Here is a 21,528-nt window from a genome sequence, read left to right on the forward strand (position 1 = left end):
CAGGTGATACTTAGGGGCATTTGTATCTAAAATGAACCATAAAGTAGGCAATTTATTAATGTTCTTTCTGATGCTTGCTAACACAATGGTCATCACTTCTTTAAATTTTTTTTTTTTGGAGGAGAAAGGTTATTATTTATGCTATAGCATCTAATTTTATAAATATAAAAAAAACCAAAAACTTCATGTTTATAGCGTCTTTCTTTTTTATATTATCTATTACCACACTATGTAAGAACATCAAAATGATAGGACACTTTTTTGCTATTAAATAAGACTGCAAATTTGATGTAATTACAATAGTAGTCCCATATTTTAAACCAAAGATGTCTTTTTTCAATGGTAAGGATTTTTCTAGGTGAATATTAGTTTCAACATAATCAGAGCAACAGTAGCAGTTAGTGGCCCCAAATAACTTCTACCAATTTCTTAAATAAGTTAAAATGTAGGTTATCTACGTGTGTGTACAAATACTATTTATCTCCTTTACTAAATAATTGTTTTTTATGCGGGGGAGGGTCAATTTTCCACAGATGCATACATTGGCCTACCCCCACAACCCCTGACAAATATAAAAGAAAAAGACATCAGAAACTTACGCCATTTCATAGTGGTCTCACCCACTATAAGCGTATAGAAGATAAAAGTTTAGAACTTCCAAGCAGAACACTGGTGAATTTAGATTTCCTAGCAAAACCACAGTGCATGGGCCAAACTGCAGGGTTTGAATTCTGGCTCCACCACATGGCTGTATGACCTTTAGCAAATTACTTAACCTCTCTCATCAATTTCCCTATCAATAAAAGTACATAATAACAGTACCTATCTCAAAAGGTTGTTATGAGGATTAAATTATTTAAGTTATATAACCTCTTGGAAAAGTGTCAGCACAGAATACATACTCACTAAATGTTAGCTATTATTATCTGCAAAACTCTGCTTTGCTAAAAACAAAAGATTTTTTTAAAGCAAAAATATTTTTAAATTAAAATATAAAAAGAATAAATCAAATATAGTAAAAATTTATTACAATATACAAAGACATGGACATAAAAACAAATACAATGCCTCATTCAATGAGAAACATACAATCAAAACAAAATACTTAATGAGGTTAAAACTTACAGTTAACACATAATGGTTTAATAAAGCATGTAGAGGATTATCAAACGAACAAGTTACACAAGTAATATGACTTCAAAATTTAGAAATCCTGACACTAGCAAAAGATCCCCCAGAAAGAAAATTTAATAGTATATTTCTTTAAATTCAATCTCATAGTAAGAAAATTGCCTGTTTCTGCAACACAATTTGAGCACTCACTATATTGGCACAATATTAAATATAATCAAGACCACAGCTAGCAGATCACAGGCACTTATCCTTCAGATATTCTAATTTAGCAGTCACAAGAAATTAAGTAACTTTTGGATCTCCAGCTAAAAAAATACAAACTTTTCACTTGGATACTGGATACTCTCTCAGGGAGGTTTCAATATATTTTGGATTTAACAGCAGTAAGAAGAAAAAAGAAAGAACTATAACTTTCATTTTCATTGCTATGCATACACACTGCCCACATTTCAAGTGCTCAAAGCCACACACAGCCAGTGGCTACCATGTTGGAAAGCAAAGATATAAAGCCTTATGCAGTTCTAATAAGGTGTTTTATATATAATGAGAAGTCAAAAACATTGAGGGCAGAGTCAGGATGTAGCTGTAAGATATTGAGATAAGATTTTACAAAGGTTTATAAAGTTGGAAAATCATGAAACCTGTCAATATCACATAATTTATTCATTTGCACGTGAAGGTTCAACATTCAAATGAAACTACATCTTTTACATTTCTATACATGGCTGTGTATCTAGATAAACATACCAAAAAGAAGTGGTGAGGTTATTTCATCTTTGATTAAGACAATCTAATGACTTAGTGTACCATATTTCAAATTACCCAGTGGCTAGCCATGAAAATTATTTTATTGGAATTTTGTTATTTATTTTATTACGAAAAAGGTATTTAAAGTGGTGGTACTACACCAAATTTTTAAAAGTGTTTGTTTCATCAAGTCTGCATAGTCATGAGCACATCAATATTCATTCTCCTGGGGAAGAGATGAGATTTCTGTGTAAGAACTAACTTCTATCATAATGTTTCAGATTCTAAATTCTAACATCCTTCACTGTATAAAGACCATGAACACAGTACAATAGTGTAATCTCCTAAAGCTTAGGCTACCTAATTAACTTATGAACATATCACATAAATTAAAGCTCTGTAAAACTTGTATCATCCTATTTAAACCATTACAAATATTATCTAGGTTGAAATAATTGTGAAAAGTATCCTAAAATTTTATTAACATAAGAGCGATCTTTATTCCTTTTTTCCTTCAGTGATATGAATTATTTTGGCTACCTACTATGCATTTCTAACCTCTTCAGCCTTTCTCAATTTGTGGTATAAGAATAATTTATATAAAGTAATTAAAATATGAATGAACTAGGTAAGTCTTATATTTCCACAATCGCAAGTAAAACAGGTTTCATAATTATTTTTTGTTTGTTAAATATGAACACATACCGACTGTCCGTGAATTCAGCAATTTCATCAATCAGGTATGGACGCTAACTTTTCCAATAAGAAATATAAAGAGAAAAAACCAGATTTTCTTTATATGTGCCTTTTATTTTATTTAGGAGCATTTTTAGATTTGAAAAACAAAACAGAAGAATCACCAGTCAGACACTAAGTGGAAATCACTGAAACACAATGTTAGTTCTAATGGATGGATGATTGTGTTTGGTCTTTTGAAACTTTGAAGTATAGGTAAGTCTTGATCACACAAATTAATAAATCCTAAAGCTGGAGTTAACAATAACCATTACACCCAAATTCTGCAGCTTAGCCCAGCCAATTTTTCAAAAGGTCAGGTTGTGAACTGGAGAAGATCAGGGAGGTCCACCGCATAGCTTTGTTGCCAGGCATCTCTCGTCTGGATTGTTGCAGGCATTTATTAGTATTCGTCAGCAGACTCAACAGAGCAAACAAGAAATTCAAGCACGAATAATAAAATGAAATGCTGCTATATAACCCTTTGTCATTCAGCAAATATGGGACTTTTTAGCTACATTGTTCCTAAACCTGGGTTACTACTTTAATTTTTCTCCACAGTGCTGACTGAATGAGTATGCATGTGTGTTAAATGCAGAGCTCCCCTAACAACTGCAGGACTGCCATTTAATCTGTTGGTAGATGGACCATTTCCTGTGGGAACCCTAGCTATGATTTCCAGATCCACCAAATAAATCTCAGATTAAGATTCCAAATGAAACCTGCCTTTGGCAGATAAAAAATGTCAAGATGGATATAAACAGTAAAATTATAAATTATCTAGGTGTTGCATGACAAACCAATGTTCAATTTTTTTTGTTGACATGTGCCCAGATATCAAAACTATATGAGACATTCATCAAATGTCACACTTTCATAATATTGGAGGCATCATTAAAACTGTTTGACTAAGGACCTCAAAGTGTTTAAGCAGTAGCTCAAAAGTATATTTGTGCAAAGTAGAAGAATAAATTTACATATCAGCAGCAGCTCATAAGGGATGGGTAAATATTCTGTTTATCTCTCATTGTAATTCAGGTTACTTTAAATACAAGGTTTTAGGAAATCATTATACTCTATATGGTATCATTACATAACTTCCTATGCAAATGATGTATGTTTTATTCAAATTTACCATTTGTTTCTCCAGGAAAAAAAACAAAAGCATAAAAGGAAAAGGTAGGAACTCCCCATTTCATTAATCAACCATGACTACTATACTAGTGCCTTGTTAGTTATAGTAGTATCGTCAGCCCGTATTTGAGTTAACATTTGTAACTTTTTAAAAAAGTATTAAATACCTGAGACCAAAAAAAAAAAAAAAAAGCCTGAGAAAAGTAAATTTGTTTTTCTTTTTTATAATGTGTTCATTTCAAAGGACTCTGGGGAGGGGAAGAGACTTAAAAAAAAAAAAAAAAAAGGTAATAAAAGACCAATACAGAACATCTTAGAGAGCAAACAGCCTGTTAAAAATGCAGAGGAAGTCTCTACTGCATTCTCAGGAGATCAAGTATTGTCTTTTTAAGGAAAATTTTTGTTTTGTCTTTGGTCTTCTTACCTGGAAATGCAGACTTGTCCTGGCCCTAATCTCTATACTAGTTGACTATAACATTGGACACTGAAGATTTCTAAAAGGAAACAATCAGATTTGCCAAACTGAAATCGTTACTTTTTAACTATAAACTCTTAAAAGCAAGTGTGTAAATAGGAATTCATTCCAATTATAAATTCTGTACAATTAATCTGTGGAAAGAATCCAGAATATTCTATACTCCAATTTCCAAATGCCTGAAGCCTTAAAGATTATGTATTTATGTCTTTCCTATCATATTTCTTCTAATACATGCTGTTGCTTCAAGGAAACTAATTAATAAAACCTACCTATCCTGATCTGGTCAATACTAATCTGAAAATTTTGAAAAGAGAGGGGGAAATTTTTAAAATATTGATTAAAGAAAGAAGAGTACATTGTACTTAGTTTTTTTCTTTCCTTTTTAAGTTACTTTTTATTTTTTTATACCTGTAGTAAGAATTACTATCAAACTCCACTCACTGGGCCACAGACCCTTGTGGTGTTAGACTTACCCCTCACGTAGCACCCTACCTACACTTTTGAGTTCACTGATTAGCCAGCAGCCTCAACTTCAATATCTAACAATGTGCATGTGCTTAGTTTTTATTATATTTCTATACTAAATGCTTAAAATCAATAAGCATTACTATGTTTTGGAATACATCAAATTACCTTAGGTACAGCCAGTGAAACTATTTTAAAAAGGAAAATTTAATTTTAATTTAAAAAATGTAATTAGCAAAAACTAATATATTCAGTATCTATTCAACAAGTATAATTTTACCAACATGAACTAATCACTTTTAACTCTTTACTCACTAGTAGCATCCTGATTTTGAAGTACTAAAAAGTGCCATATGTGAAGATTAGACTCACTCCAAAATTAAAAATGAAAGTCAAATAGGGTTTTTAAAAATAATTACTTTTAATTTACATCTTATCAGCAGAATTTTACTATTTGGCAAGGAATTATTGAATTTATCCAAAAGCTACAGATTACAGTATTTTAAATTCAGTCAATATTTTTAATTCAGTCATTTGGACTATGAAATTTCAAAATTTTGTAGCCTGACTTGTTTTGTTTGCTTCTTCATATTCTCTGAGAAAAAACAAAAACACAAAAGACAAAAACACAAAGAAAAACTGCATCTGAAACTACTCCCCTAAAGATAATTATGTCCTACATGTTAGGCTGTTCTTAGTAACACACACACACACACACACACACACACACACACACACACAGTTGGGAGTATTCAGTTACCACCCCCCAATGCTTTATTCAATTATCAGATATATTGATAACCAAAATCAGTGAGTAAATGTGGTCACATCAGTGCTACTCTACAAAGAGCCAATCAACCTCGACCACTGTGTAAATCACCATAATTTGGGTCTATGTAACAACGAATATTGATTCCGATCTCCAAAATCAACAAAATGCCAATGCACACTCAGGACTGTACAGGAATCATACTAAAGGTGACAAATTAGCCACTATGGAGACCACAATTGTTATCTTAAATATGATAAGATGAAATCCTAATTTCTTTTGTTGTAATTTTTTTTTTTTTTTTACATTTATTCATTTTTGAGAGACAGCACGAGCTGGGGAGGGGCAAAGAGAGAGGGAGAAACAGAATCTGAAGCAGGCTCCAGGCTCTGAGCTGTCAGCACAGAGCCCAATGCAGGGCTCGAACCCACGAACTGTGAGATCATGACCTAAGCTGAAGTCAAATGCTTAACCGACTGTCACCCAGGTGTCCCTGAAATCCTAATTTTTAAAAAACTTGAAGATTCAATGATATCGTATCGAGATTTTTGTTGTAAATATGTGTTCCAGAAAGTGCTCTAGCATGAAAGGGCCATAACCAGAAATCAATGAGGAATTTTACCAAAGACCTCAGAATCTTAAGGATAGAGAATTTAAAACAAAGCAAAAAACTGAAAACTTCAGGTATTTTTTTTTCTATTTCAAAAAACCATATTCATATTTTCATGGCCACAAGTAAATATGATAGAGCTTGCATATAAAAAGAGGTGGATTTCCTTAAGTCAAAGAAACAGTCACAAGTTGTTCAAAGAGAGGATCATACCAATAGTACAGAAATGGGGAGAAGTAAACGTATTAAAAAAAGAAATTTACCATTTGTTGTGCTTATTCTTCATAGTAATTATCATTTTATAAAATAAAGGACCAAAGGTATAGTGAGAATTCCACATGAAGAATATAGCCTGAACTGATTTAAAACGAATGAATGAATGAATGAATGAATGAATGAATAAATAAATAAATAAATAAGGCAAGACTCCTATTATCTTGCAAACTTTTCCCCTTATTCAGAATTTATGGGTGGGTTCGACAATTGTAGCAAATGTTCCACTATAGTAGGGGATGTTGACAGTGGGAAAGGTTGTGTGTTTGTGGGGGGCAGGGGGTTGAGTAGGGGGGTATCATGAGAACTTTGCACTTTCTTCTGTTTTGTTATGAATGTAAAATTTCTCTACAAAATAAAGTCTATTTAAATATTGCCAAAAAATAAAGTAAAAAAATACAATTTATGGCATAAGTTGACACATGCGAATTATTCATATTAGAAACAATGAATCTCAAAGTACAGTTCATAAACTTTATAACCAGTTAGAAAACTTAAGTTCCCCATATAAACATATTTTTTGCGTTCCATTTTTCAACTGAGGCCAATAATAGTTAACAGAATCATTCATATCAAACTTAAAAAATAAAGACACAGAGTCCCATTTATTTTAATAGTTATTTAATATAAAAGAAATTTATGTTTTTATGAAAGAATATAACCTCAATCATTCTTTTAAGAGTTTTTACCATTTCCTCTGTAAATGAATCAATCCTTGTTGACCAGCTGCCAGTAGTCCTAAAACCACTCTCTCAAATATTCTAGAGGGTCCTGTGTGAGAAGCAACCAGCACTCTACTAAGTTAAGTTAGGTCCTATAGAGATGAACAGTAAACTTAATCAGACCTAGGACCCCTATTTATGGCATATGAAAAAATAAAAAATGCATTTTTAAATTCACACTTGCCAAAAGGAAAAGAAAAATTCATTGTGTGGTACCACTAGTCTGAATTTTATTGCAATTGGGATTTCAATACAGATAAAATTATATTTTATCGTAAATGAATATTATTGACTTTATATTGTATCCTAACAAATATAAGCATACTAAATACAAGCTGTACTACTTGGAAAAAATCAAGTTTCTAATGGTATTGTGAACAGTATATTTGAAGACAGTATTTTTATAAAACTAATAACCATTTCAAATACTATTATGTATGTTTCTTAATAGTTTTAACACTTTTTTATAGACCTGCCTTTCACAGCTGGGTAGAATAACAATGACGACGCCACCATTTATTTAGGCCCTGTAAAATATGTTAACTATATATATATATTTTTTAAGTATCTGTAAAAACCACACTAGTGAAAATAATTGCCCTGGTATGGGAAATACATATTACATAAACTCATTTCTTTTTCAGGTGTTGTAGTAGGGCTTTTACATACACAATCTCTAATCTCCAAAACAGTCCTAAGGGAATTATCTCGCTATTCCATATACAAGAAAACTCAGGCTTAAAATTATGAAATTTGTCCCCAAGTCCAGGTAGGTAGTAAGTGGAAGATTAAAAACGTGAAACCCAGGTCTATCTAACCCCCCAAAGTGTGTTCTTTATACTTTAACATTTTATTGAAATGATTAAATGCAATGGTTCTCCAGTAAAATTTACCTTCCACTATGAAACAAAACCAAATTACAATGCATTTTAGGGAAAATATAACATTACTTAATAGAAGTCAATTATTAATTAAAGTTCAAGTCCTGTAATTTAACAGGGAATGATTAATTAACTAGATTTCAAAACACTGAATTTCAAGCAGTGTCTAATAATGCCTAGGGAATCTTTTTTTTTTTTTTTTTTTACTACCAGCTATGTTGCTGGTAGAAATGGACGTCCATTATATGCAACTTAACATTTCCTTCTGTGCTGCTTTCAAAAGAAAGTTTATGAAAATGATATGAGATTCTACAATCATATTTTAGTCATAATGATCAGACATTTAAAAGCATGCTAGACCTTTTTCTATAGTGTTTCTATCGATGTCTCCCCTTATAAAATGCTTGCAAATCACGTAATAGTTTTAGATGTAATTTAATTACAGAACAACAGATGGACAAAAGGTGAAAAGAATACATGCTTTGTGAAATGACAAAGATAGATGAAGCAATAATAAAAGAGACTGATGGTGGCACACAGGTCCCAAATACCAACTAGATATACACAGTATTCTGACTCTATAAGAAACTAACAAACCATAGACAAGTTACCTTTTCCTAGGTTTTAGTTATTTATTTTTGCTTAGCAGAAAAACCAGCAGAATCATGGTTATAAAAGATAATTGCTAGTCTACTTCTAAAACAAAGAGGACAGTTGCTTTCACTTAAATTCACAAGATACGGTTTTTAAAAATATTTACTAATTTCCCATAAACTGCAATATCAAGGGACCCAAAGCAGTTCTAGCAGTGGTTTTTCATCTCAAGTTTTAAATGCATACAATGATTTAGAATCAGGTTCACTCTGTAAGCTTAAAATAGTTTAAAAACACATGAGTCTTATTTAAATTGAGATAATATGTAAGTGAAAATAACTACTCTGTATAAAATACATATTAAATATAATTCCCTAAAATAGTAAACCTAAAAATCATATTGAAGAAACTCATAAAATTGAACGGTTTTTGTCTGAAGCTTCTTCAAACTGCATGATTCTTACCATTTCTAACCTTCAACTGGTAAGAAATATTTAAAATATAGACTTAATATTTAATTTGGGTAAGCACAGTAACCTTTTTTAACCTTTCTTAGGGAACACTGACCCCTAAAGGTTCTAAATTTGAATAAGTTTCACAATATTCTGAATTTAAATGGCATTCAGACGTCATTTTTACTTACATTATTGTAGGTATATATGTTTATGGCAGATATGTTTGTTCATAAATATGTAAACTATTTTCAGTGGACTATTGTGCACTATAAATAAACTAAACCATGTTTCAGCTAACTTAATAAAAGGCACCAAATTTAATAAGAAATATCCAGAAATGTATTAAACTATTCCAAAAAATTACTCACCAGAGACTTCTAACCCTCATGTCTTTTTTCTTACATAGATAAGTAAATAGTTAGTAAATGCTAAAAAGGGCTAAGCTACCAATCACATAGCAACTCATTCTGGGGGGGGGGGGGGCTGACCGTACATACATCCTTTGATTGTAACACTTCATTTTTTTTTTCTGAAAAAGCAGAAAAAAGAAAAGCCCTAAAAAACAAAATTTCACAAAAGGGCAAGACATCATTTACTTCTTAAGAAGCCAGAAGATGTTATAAATGCTCACCTGGCAACACTTTCATTCACTCACACTTAAAATTTCATTCATTTAGAGTTGTGTTTGTAACTACTCAAACCTGGAAACATTTTGTAGATACCTTCACTCATCCTACCTACCCCCTATAGCTTTACATTTTCTAAACTGTCAATAATAACAAAACCAAAAAAAGTAAGTTGTTACATCTGTTAAATTTATATACCTTATCAACTCTAACTTCAAATATTTCAGGAATGTTTCTACGATAAATCTAGGAAAAGGCTTAGCCACTTCAGCACTCCTTATAATAAAATTTGTAAGGTGACACAAAGGCATGTGTGTGTAATACAAGTTTTTATGTAGTTCAATTTCTTAAAAAAATAAGTAAAATAATGTATAAAATAACTAATTACCCACCCAGACTATAATACTAGTGTAAGACAGAGCTTTGAAGCAATTAGTGCTTTATGATAAATCCTGTGAACCCTGATATCAAGGCAATGACCATGTGAGATTTTACTGTTTAAACATATCACTCACAAAAATCAAAAGATATTACATTTACCTATTTAACTTTATTTCTTAATAATGTTTCATTAACAGGCCCTTTATATAAAGGAATGTCTTTCCTATTTCTGATGTAAAAAAAAAAAAAAAGCCCGTAAAAATGCAAATTTTCTTAATGATGTTTCAGTCACGTCTATTGTAGTCCGTGCCTTCTGCAAACTCTTTATGCATCTATGTCTTTAGTCCTAAAACCTTCCTTTCTTTAAGTGTCCTAGAGCTTCAGCAGCTCCCTTCCTGAACTTCTTTCCTGGTTATTCTACACTTATGAGAAGTATTTCCTCCACAGCCTCTAGATCTTTAGATATATTAAAAATAATTCCTTTGGCTCCTTAGAGATCCTTTCGTCTATAATTTGAACAACATGACTTCCACAGCAATGTGACCTCTGAATAGGGAACATAAGTAACAGGGGCATCATTATTTACTTCCTCTTTTCTTATTATTGCACATAAATTGAGTAAAACTGCTTTGAGCTCTTGAAAAGAAGAATGTTTCTTGTTTATCATAAATGAATAAAAACAGCTACAACAAATTAGTTCCCAGCTTCACACCAGTACAATCTTATCACAAACTTGAATATAAAGAGAATGGACCAAAATGAAGTGTCACAAAACCCATTCACTAAAACTATAAACTTTCCCCAAAATGGCCTTTATCCTTTTGAAAAAGGTGATAGTATGGTCAATATATGGTAAAAGAAGAACCCGGTTGAGGTAGAGGGCACCAAAAAAGGGAGAGAAGTGTGCAATATTTTGGGAATAATCTCATTTTTTTTAACTACACAATTTAGAGGAAATAAAAAATGATGTACATACAGACTTAAGCCTTCAACAATATGCAACACTATATTCAGAATGATTCGTTTCTCAGGTATTTCAGATTTGCAACATTTTACTGTAAGATACTTCAATTAAAAACCTAATATTTTCTAAACTTCTCTCTTTATGGCTGTCTGTATTTTGCTCTATAGACAGATGTCCCCTGCCTGCCTGTCCACCTACCTACCTACATGTCTGCCTGCCTATCTATCGTCTGTGTTTTTCAGGCTATCTCTCAGTCTGTGTGCCTTTTTAACTGTGTTTCTGTCTCTGACTGTTCTCTTCCTTTGCCTGTGGATCTTTCTCTCCCTGTCTCAGATTCTGTTTTCATGTCTCTCTCTGTCTCTGCCTGGGAATGTCTTTCTCTGTATCCATCTGCACATCTATACATGTCTCTGTTGCTTTATCTCTGGCACTCTCTGACCCCATCTCTCTGCAGGTGTCTCTTTCTGAGTGCATCTTTTGGTGTGGACCTGTCTCCTTTACCTGTATGTGCCTTGGTCTGTTTCTCTATGTGCATGTGTCTCTCTCCACATATATGTCTCTCTCTCTCTTTATGTATATATTTTCTATCTCTCTTTCACTGTGTGTCTCTTTTTGTGTGTGTCTGTGTATGTCTATGCCTCTATCTCCTTCAGTGTGTCTCTTTTTACCCTGTCTCTCTCACCGTATGTCTCTGTCTCTTTCTCACTGCTGGTCTCTGGTATCTTCCTCTGTGCATCTATGTGTGTAGGTCTCTTTTTGTGTGTATCCTACACACGCGTGTCTTTCTCTGTGCATGTGCTTCCAACATGCGTGTCTGTGCCTCCCTCTCTGAGTTCAGTATCTCCCTCCCTGTGTCTGTGTCTCTCTTTGTTTGTGTTTCTTTCTCTGAGTGTGGCTCTCAGTATGCATCTCTCCCAGTCATTCTCTCAATCTCCTCTCTTGATCACTTTGTGCATATTTCTTCCTCTCTCCCTGCTGTTTTCTTCTTTCTCTCTCAGTATCTCTTCCTCCATGTGTTTCTCTTTTTCTGTGTGTCTTTCTTTGTGTCTCTTTTGCAGTATGTGGGTCTCATTGTGAGTGCCTCCTTCTTTGTATGTGTGCGCGTGCATGTGTGCTTGTCTGCCTCCGTCTAATATACTGGTTAGAACAAACACACTTCATTCAGTGCCTTGAACTAGCACAACACCTGGGGTTTGGTATTAATACCTTAAAAGTCCTTACCTTTTGACCAGTCCTCCATTTGTACTTCTATTCTTGTTTGCTCTGGCAATGTCTCTGGTTTTTGCTCCAAGATTTGAAGCTAAAATAAAGCCAACTCTAGATAAATAAACTTAAAACAATATATCGGAACACACCTAAACCTTACCTTTGTTTAACAGAGAATTTACAGGATAAATGGTTTTCTAAAACATTTATAATGGGACTATTAAGTGTATATTTCAACAGGTGAAATTAAATCTTTTTTTCTAAGAAGAAGGTCCTTTCTTTCACACTTACATTTTAGTAAATACAGTTCAGGTTAAGCTTCTAGACATTCTTGCTCCTTTGATTAGAAAATCATTTAATTTATTTAACTTAAGACTTTTCTAATTCCATCAATTTAAGAAAAATAAAATTTTTACTCTATTTGTCATAACTTTACACCAAAAATTTCAAATGTATTGGTTTAAATTTACAATGTGTATTTTCATATAAAACATTTTATACTTGTAAAAGTAATTTAAGAATACTATTCAATTTTTTTTAAAACATAGACTATCATTAACTTGAACAATTGATATTTGTGTCTTGCATTTGTTTTTACAGTAAACATGACAAAAGCTACGCATTTTTTTTTGTTTTTTGGCATGCTTTTAAGGAGAATAAAATTAGATTTACCTCACAGCTAGAATTCTGCGTTCTTTAAAAAGTCCTCAAATAAAGCTGTCGTAAGCTTCTCCTTTTCCAATTTTCTCTAAATATGTTGATCTGGAGTTGGCAATCTTTTTCTAAGTTCCTCATTTACTTTTGGATTAGCTGAAAATATAGGAAGTTATTAATATCAAAGAAATATGTCCCAGTCAATGAAGCCATTTCCCTACATATTGCCCAAAAAGGTTAATAATAATTGCAGTCTTTTAATAAGAGATTCATATAGCAAGACATGTAGAAAATACAGTCTTTAATAACCTCTGGAGTATTTTAAAACATGTCTTACAGGCCTTAATGTGCTTAGTAATATACTATTTAAAACCATAATTTTATCCCTCTGCAATATACAGTCACTCTTCCTCATCATTTACCCAGCTAATGAATGCCAGCAATTAGTAAAATGTAATCCCATTGCACAATCATTTTAATGCTTTTAGCACTCAGAAAAGTAAACACCAAATTAATACTGCTCAAGCCATATCAGATCCTAGTTGGAAGCAAGCAATTATAGTTCAGCTCCTCAGGTGTAATTAAATGATTGAAATGATTTAGTTCCATAAATGCAAGTTAATTCATAAGCAAGCAACAAATATACTGGGAGTAATTACAAGAAACATTGACAGTCTAAGCAGGGCTAATTCTTTTATGAGCCTGATATAGTAAAATGCTGCCCTCTCCTGGGCATGTAAGTGAATATCTCACAGCCAAAAACAAAAAAAAACCCACCTACCCAAAACCTAACTTTTAAAAACCTACTAGAAAAAATAGTAATATCCAATATATCAATTTGATTTCATTCCTTATACAAAAAAATTAACTTATATCTTATACTGTGATAATTTCTACACACTCTGGTTATTAATGCTTTTTCTAATCAAGCTCTGAGTCCCAAAACATACTAGGCAATTTCTATACATCTAATGAAACAAAATCATTCACATATAACACTGACAGACTACAAGTGAAACTTCTAGTACCTGTCTGGACTGCCAGGCCACTGCCTATATTCTCTCATCATTAAACCCTAAGTGAACTGTTACAGATAGTAACTAAATCATGCTTTTTTATGTACTTTTTTATGTACTAGAATTTGCATGAAAAATAATCTCTGAAAAAATATAAAACAAAATACTGTATTATTATAACTGTACGTGATGGTCTACAGCTGTTTTTAATGAACTTCGATAATAAAAATAAAATGGTGTAATATCATTATAAACACATTTGAAAACATAAAAAGTAACAAGTGATACACAAAGTAAAATGCATTCTGATTTTACTTAATACCATTCCCAACTTTTTACTTCCTTAGGCTAAAATTCAGAACAAATTGACTTGTATACTACTCAGATGGTTCTTAACTAAACTTCTCACACTATCTATAAGAAGCTTATTTGTTATACATTTAAGTTATACTATAATCAATAAATCTGTGTTAACACATATGTATTTGAATCATGAAGCCCCATGAGAATCATCCCTTTGACTGACTATAAAATTAAATTGAGATTCTCAAATATTTTCAAATATTACCAATAGCACAACAAATGCTTAATTCTCCAACAAGTGCAAGCAATACTTGCAGTGGATAATGTTTAACACTACCAATACTTTTGTGGAGGGAGGAAACATTATTGCTCTTCTGATATGCTTTCAAACGCATTAAAATAACCATATTCTAAGTCATATCCTAACTATAAAAATAGAATAAACCAAAATATTAAAAAGTCTTGCCACTAAGTTTAAAATGTACAGCACATTTGCTTTGCCCTTGATGTCACAGTCTTATTTTTCAATTCATATCTTGTACACTGTAAGTTAATTGCTTTTGGAAAGTACTTATTATTCATGTAAAAATTAATGTGCCAATGTGTTTAAATCCTCTTAAATGACCATTCATGCATCTCTCTTCTTTAAGTACCAATGAAATCTGTCAAAAGACATCAATGCAAAATGGTCTTAAAGAAAGTTCTAATAGAGATTTTTTTTTCTGCTAACACAAGATTTTCATATTCACCAACTTTACTTAAATTCCATTAATTTTTTAAGCTACTTTTAATAAATTCACCAAGTAAAATTTTTAGGCCCCATAGTCTGTCATTTGTGTTCCAGCTGACATTATGAATATTAATAACAGTGTTATCCTGATTAAATAGGCTTCATATGAAATCCCTGTGAATCCTATAGCTCAGACATCTCATTTTTCCAACTCTTTATGAATTTGGATTCAGACATTAAACTGGAAAAATCTTAAAAAACAGATTTAATGGCACATTTGCATATTGTCAAGCAAAAATTAGATGTTCTAATGATTCAAATAATTACAACTTATATATCTACATATTGTAAAAGGAAAAGATTTCTGTAAACATGCAACATATTTTATATTTCTATTAATTTTAGGACAAAGGAGAAGACTAATAAAATACCAACTCCTTTCCTTACACTCACTTTAAGATTTGACACCAAGAACTTGTTTCAATCAAAAATTATATATTCATGTTAAAACTAGTTGGATGATTTATATAGACATCTTATCATGTCTAACTTATCATATCACAGACAAAATATAAGTTAATTGCTTTATCGTTAATAATGTTTACCAGGTTCAAGTAGCAAAATAAAAACAATTCCCAACTAACGTGTTTATGAGTTGTGCTGGAAAAATTACCCAGGTTAAAAAAGACAAAAACAAAAACAAAAAGTCTTTAATATAACAGACAGAACACACCACATTAGCAGCTGTTAAATTAAGATCTTCTCTATCACAGATTCCCAACCTTATTCTTTCAAGTTGTTTTTACTCTCAAAGGAAGTGGTCTTATTATGTAAAAAAAATAAAAAATAAATAATAATTAAGGAAACTGCATACCCCCTTTTCTCTCCAGGTAGATGGGAATCTGCATTCTTCTGCCAAAATTTCCTACCTTTACCCTATCAAAAAAACAAAGAATGAAAAAATTTAAATAAACATCTCTATCATCTGAAATGTGACTTGACTCTCCTTGTTTACTCAGCAGTAAAACACCTCATGAACCAAAATTTGCTCTTTGACCAGTCTAACTAAAATTTCTAATCTGCCTAAAAATTTATAAGTGACTCTGACATCTCTCCTTTAAAATTAAAACAATGCCTTTTAGGTAAAGAGGCATTTTATTTAAAAACGGGTTTCACCAATGTACCAATACATTGTACCAGGATTTTTAAAAATTTATTTTAAATAGGAGATGCCCTGAGGGCGTCTGGGTGGCTCAGTGGTTAAGCATCCAACTTCAGCTCAAGTCATGACCTCACAGTTTGTGGGTTGGAGCTCTGCATCAGGCTCTGTGCTGACAGTTCAGAGCCTGAAGCATGCTTTGGATTCTGTGTCTCCCTCTCTCTCTGCCCCTCCCCAGATCATGCTCTGTCTCTGTCTCAAACAAAAATAAAACATAAAAAAAAAAAAAAAAAAAAAAAGACCCACTCTCAGGGTGATTTGTTAAATTGGAGATACCCTTCTTATCTTTCTCTGCAAAAGCCATATTATAGCAACGGTTCTTGATGGACTTTAGTTAATGGCACTTTTTTCATAATACATCTTTAATTAAATCACAATTTTTGTAAATTGAATTCAATAGTGTCAAACCAGGAATCATTTGTAATACTGCCTCATTCATATCCAACCGTAACCAAAAAACTCCAAATTTTATATTTCTTAGCGGAGAAATGTTGCTAATTTCTGCATTGAAAAGATTTCATTAAAAGGCTAATGGAGGGGCGCCTGGGTGGCGCAGTCGGTTAAGCGTCCGACTTCAGCCAGGTCACGATCTCGCGGTCCGTGAGTTCGAGCCCCGCGTCAGGCTCTGGGCTGATGGCTCGGAGCCTGGAGCCTGTTTCCGACTCTGTGTCTCCCTCTCTCTCTCCCCCTCCCCCGTTCATGCTCTGTCTCTCTCTGTCCCAAAAATAAATAAACGTTGAAAAAAAAAATTTTAAAAAAAGGCTAATGGAGAGCACTGTATTTCGGAGAGTCAAATATTTTATCACATAACTCAATATATACATATATGCATATGTTCCACTGATGGATTTTCTTCTTATTAGACCAAAGTCTCTCAAACATTCACAGTTCCTGGCACATTCTTTTCCAAAAAGAATTCCTTTCACTCACTGTGCCTCATGTCACAGCCCACTCCCTACAAAGCTCTAGATAATCCAAGGTCTTCAGAGCCAGGAAAAGCAAGAAGAGGTTTCAGGAGAAAGGATAAGGGATAAGAGGCCCCACTCCATAGCTATCAAAACTTACAATGCACATACTATTTCATCCCTCAGTTCTACTACCAGAAGTATTTAGAAAAATATGTAAAATATATTTTTATGTACAAAGACACTCACTGAAGCAGTATTTGCAAGAGAAAATATGCTCTAGTCATACTTGATTTCTTTCTGTTCCTTGAACTCACCAAGGTTATTTTTGACTCAGAGCTTTTATACTTGCTTGTCCTTCTGCCTAGAAGTCTTTTTTTCTAAAGCTCGAAACAATTTTCTTCATCATTCAGACTTTCTTTTCTTTCTTTCTTTCTTTCTTTCTTTCTTTTCTTTCTTTCTTTCTTTCTCTTTCCTTCTTCTGGCCATCCTACCTGAAGTAGGATAGTACCTATGCTTCTGCCTTCGTGAAATTTCTTAATTTGTTTAGGTTTTATTTCATTGTTTTTGATAGATCTCAGCCAACTTACAAGTCTATGTAAATTACATGCAAGCAGGGCTGTGGATCTTCTCCTTCATCTATATTCTTAGAAGGTATTTGGCATATAGTAACTACTCAGTATATGTTTAATAGAAAGGAGGATGGATGGATAGATGGATCAATGACTAGCAGAAATACAGACTTAACATAAATGTTCACCAACAGAAAACTGAGAATATAAAGTGTAAACCATAAAGCAAATCTGTATGGTTTATACTATAAATGCATACATGTACTGTGTGTGGAAGATTCTTTCAACAAGCATTTGTTAAGCACTTATATATTATATGTCAGACACTGTTCTAGGAGATAGATAGGCAGTGGTGAATAAGATAAATAAATTTCCTACTCAGAATATGTCTTTGGCCAAAACAATGCAAGTACAACACATAAAAGTAAAAACAGAAAGAAATGTAAAACTATTTTTACATATGCATACATGCTTGAATAGGCAAAGCAAAGAATACTCAGGAAACTATTACCAGTGGTTACTGTGAAAAAAGGACCTAAGAGTTGAGGTGGGGATACGGAGGAATGAGAGAAAGAAGTATTTTTTTTAATGTTTTTATTTTATTTTTGAGACAGAGAGAGACAGAGCATGAGCGGGGAAGGAGCAGAGAGAGAGACCCAGATCCAAAGCAGGTTCCAGGCTCCAAGCTGTCAGTACGGAGCCGGATGCGGGGCTCAAACCCACAAACTGTGAGATCATGACCTGAGCCGAAGTCGGATGCTTAACTGACTGAGCCACTCAGGCGTGCTGAGAAAGTATTTTTATTTCATTTTATATCTGCATAACTTGATGTTTTAACCATGTGCATGTACAATTTTTAACTTAATAAATATTTATTAATAATCTTGGAACTGAACAGGAAATTTTGAAGGAAACCATATTACACCTGAGAGATATAAAGTGAATAAAAGGGACACAATCTTTATGATTCCCTTGAAACTTTGAAAAAAAAATTATTGTTGCCTAATTACTCTTTTATAATTATACTTTATTATGGTTGTTTGCTTGCTTGCTTGGTTTAAGTACAGTGAAAATTTAAATTAATACATGGTAGGAATTTTTTGGAAAAGTTTAAAATAAATAAGTTTCCTAAGAATTATGCAAATATTTCTTAAAACAATCACATTTCTTTGTTCAGTTAGGGACTATTTATTTATAGAAGTCACAGTGTTCAGGATTTTGAAGTTTGTAATAAAAAAATTTATTAAAGGGTTTATAATAAAAATAAGTTTTTCTATATTATGACTACCGTATGTTTGTCACACATAGTTCTCATGTTATATATTTAGTAATCAAGAAATTACTAATCAAAAAGGTAAGTTACTCATCACTGAAGATCAAGGAAGGACATCAAATTAAGAGGATATAAATATTTGGTGTTTAAAATAAACGGCTTTCATGTTTTCAAAACTTGAAGGGCAAAACAATATACCACTTGGAACACTGTGACTGTTTTTAGTGCCAGTTACAAATGACACTTTGAAAATGGAAATCGCATTGCATAGCCTTCTGATAAATTTTTAAAAACCAAAACTTTAAAACTAGTATTATTTTCAGAGAGCTAATGAGATACAGGATTTTCTAAAATATCCTGAAACGTTTTGCCCTAGGCCAAACTAAACTAAATCACTTAATCTAGCACAGAACAGAATATAAAAACAAAGTCAGCTTATAGAATAGTTTCTCTAGGGAACAAACAGCCTGTTTTCATAAGATTCATGTGGGTGCCAAGTTCTGATGCAATTACCTACTCCTTTACACAAAGGCTTGCATTTCCACACAACCAATTGAAGTTCTTGGCATATCAAAGGTAAAAAAGTATTAGAGCAAGTTAAATCAATCTATAATGACAACTGGTATGAGCAGCCACTTGAAATCAAATGAAATAACAGCTATTAGAAACTGTCTTGCTAAAATAAAGTACAAATAACCACACAAGGTCTTAATTAATTATCAGGAATCATAATGCTAACAGATTTTTATCAAAAAGCTATTTAATAATTCTCTGTAGTTTATAGTTACTGAGACATTAACAAATAGAAGCTGAGAATCAACATATTCCAAAAACAAGTTATACTTTCCCTCCTGTTTTGAACACTTAATAGCAATGCATACATTGTATAATACAATGTTTATGCCATTTGCTAACATTACAGTACCTAATCATTCTCAATGGGCAGTGCTGCCTGCAAACTATGCATTTCACTTTTTAAACTGTAATGTTAAAGACAACTTCTAGGTTGCAAAATATAATTACTAGAACAAAATCTTTAAACAGCAAAATAAATGTTAGGCTCTAATTTCTTGTTCAATATCTAGGAAATCACAGCTGTCAGTCTCCTTTAACTGAAGAACTACAAAAGCTCATGTAATTTCTTAAGTCATTCTTAATAAATATTTTCATTAACGAAAAGTATGTAATAAGAATATGGTCCTAAAAATAGATATTCCATAGTTAACAATAAAAATACAGTATGAAAAGAAAAATATAAGCCACCCTATATATAGTAATTTCCTTCCATAAACACTTTGATTCTTCTTGCATTTAAAATTACGATTTCAACCATAAATTATATGTAAATATTCCATTATCTCTTTTCTTCATCATACTATGTAGTTTCTTAGGATCAGTACATGTTCACTAAAAATTTTTCAGAAAATACATTTAAAAAACATTCCTAAATGGCAAATCAACTGAGTTAAAGATATTTATAAAAAAAATAATAGTAATACAATTATACAGTGTTCTAAAGTATTAAATACATTAAACAATGTGTGCTTTTAATTTTTTAAAGACATTTTTCAAAAGACACTGATGATCTTCCATTTTAAAACATAAAACTTTACTTCTTTCAAGAAAATTGCAGCTCTGTGATGTGGCTGTGGTCAAAATGGCTGTATAAATAATTTGACATTTTACACTACTAACTGTGTAAGAAAACCTTTTATAAACTGTGAAGAAAAAGAGAAAACTAAAACTGCCATAAATATCTAAGGTATTACAAAACAGCAATCAAACATTATAAGCCTCCTGGTTGAGGTATGTAATACAAACTAATATGTATCATCCTGTGGAGGGAATAGGGATGGGTAGATTGGAGGGCTAGGGGAGCCGAATTCATAAAGGCTGGCAGAATAAGATGAAACAAGATTAACTAACATGAACCACGAAGGACAATTGTTGAAGCTCTGTTATGTGTACATACAGGTTCATATTGTTTCGCTACTCTTGTACATTTAGGATTTTCCATAACAGATAGTTTAAAACACACAGTGTAAAATTAAAGGACATATACAGCATTATTTACTTGCTAGCAAAACCCATTAAATAATCGTTCACAGGACCAGCAATGAGTGTTCCATGTTCTATAAGAATGTTATTAAAACCCCATCAATCTCATGCCTGATATATATATATACACATATCATGCAACAAATACTGCATGCACATCTTTCACAGATACATAGGCACACACCTCACATGGATTTATACTGCATGTTATCTGAAGAAAAGCTTACAAATTTCATCTTAGCATACAGGAACTGAAAAGAAAATAATATCAGCTGATAATACATATTAAATGCTAAAATAGATAATATATTAAAATGCTTTGGAATTACTCCCTGACCTTAATCTAACAACTTCCTGAAGCTAAGACAATATGTTACCAATGACCTAGTGCATATGGGAAACAGGGTAGGTACACTCTGTCACCTTTAGCAAACATTTTCCTCACCAAGCTAATTACAGGCCATCTGCTACACCCTGAAGCAACATCCTAGTAAGTTACTGCTACTGACTTGCAATGTAAGTAACCAAGTTTATGATATGCTGTAGTCATAACTATATAAATTTGAAATATTCTCTAATTTTATTTACACAACATTTATTTCTATTCCTGAGGATTTTTCCCAT

General features: G+C 32.3%; 1 protein-coding gene and 1 non-coding gene across 5 annotated transcripts in view; both read right to left on the reverse strand.

The window, feature by feature from the left end:
- Positions 1 to 21,528, reverse strand: part of MIPOL1 (mirror-image polydactyly 1) — a 346,637-nt gene that overhangs the window by 283,735 nt on the left and 41,374 nt on the right. For 2 of the 4 annotated variants that reach the window (XR_015252408.1, XM_086709892.1), the window contains exons 2-3: positions 12,847 to 12,984; positions 12,190 to 12,268 (exon numbers count right to left, since the gene is read on the reverse strand). Coding sequence is in view for 3 of the 4 variants with exons in the window: in XM_086709892.1 (XP_086566018.1) it covers positions 12,190 to 12,208 (19 nt within the window). In the remaining variant the exon portion in view is untranslated. Of the gene's footprint in view, positions 1 to 12,189; positions 12,269 to 12,846; positions 12,985 to 15,751; positions 15,909 to 21,088; positions 21,176 to 21,528 lie in introns of those variants that run through there. The other 2 variants (XM_086709891.1, XM_086709894.1) reach the window with 2 other exon arrangements.
- Positions 4,635 to 4,782, reverse strand: LOC112856598 (small nucleolar RNA SNORA62/SNORA6 family). Its single transcript, XR_003223156.2, has one exon. It is a non-coding gene; the product is annotated as a small nucleolar RNA SNORA62/SNORA6 family (small nucleolar RNA).

Source organism: Puma concolor, chromosome B3 (genome assembly GCF_028749965.1).
Source record: "Puma concolor isolate L17-30 chromosome B3, mPumCon1.1.hap2, whole genome shotgun sequence".
NCBI classification, from domain to species: Eukaryota; Metazoa; Chordata; class Mammalia; order Carnivora; family Felidae; genus Puma; species Puma concolor.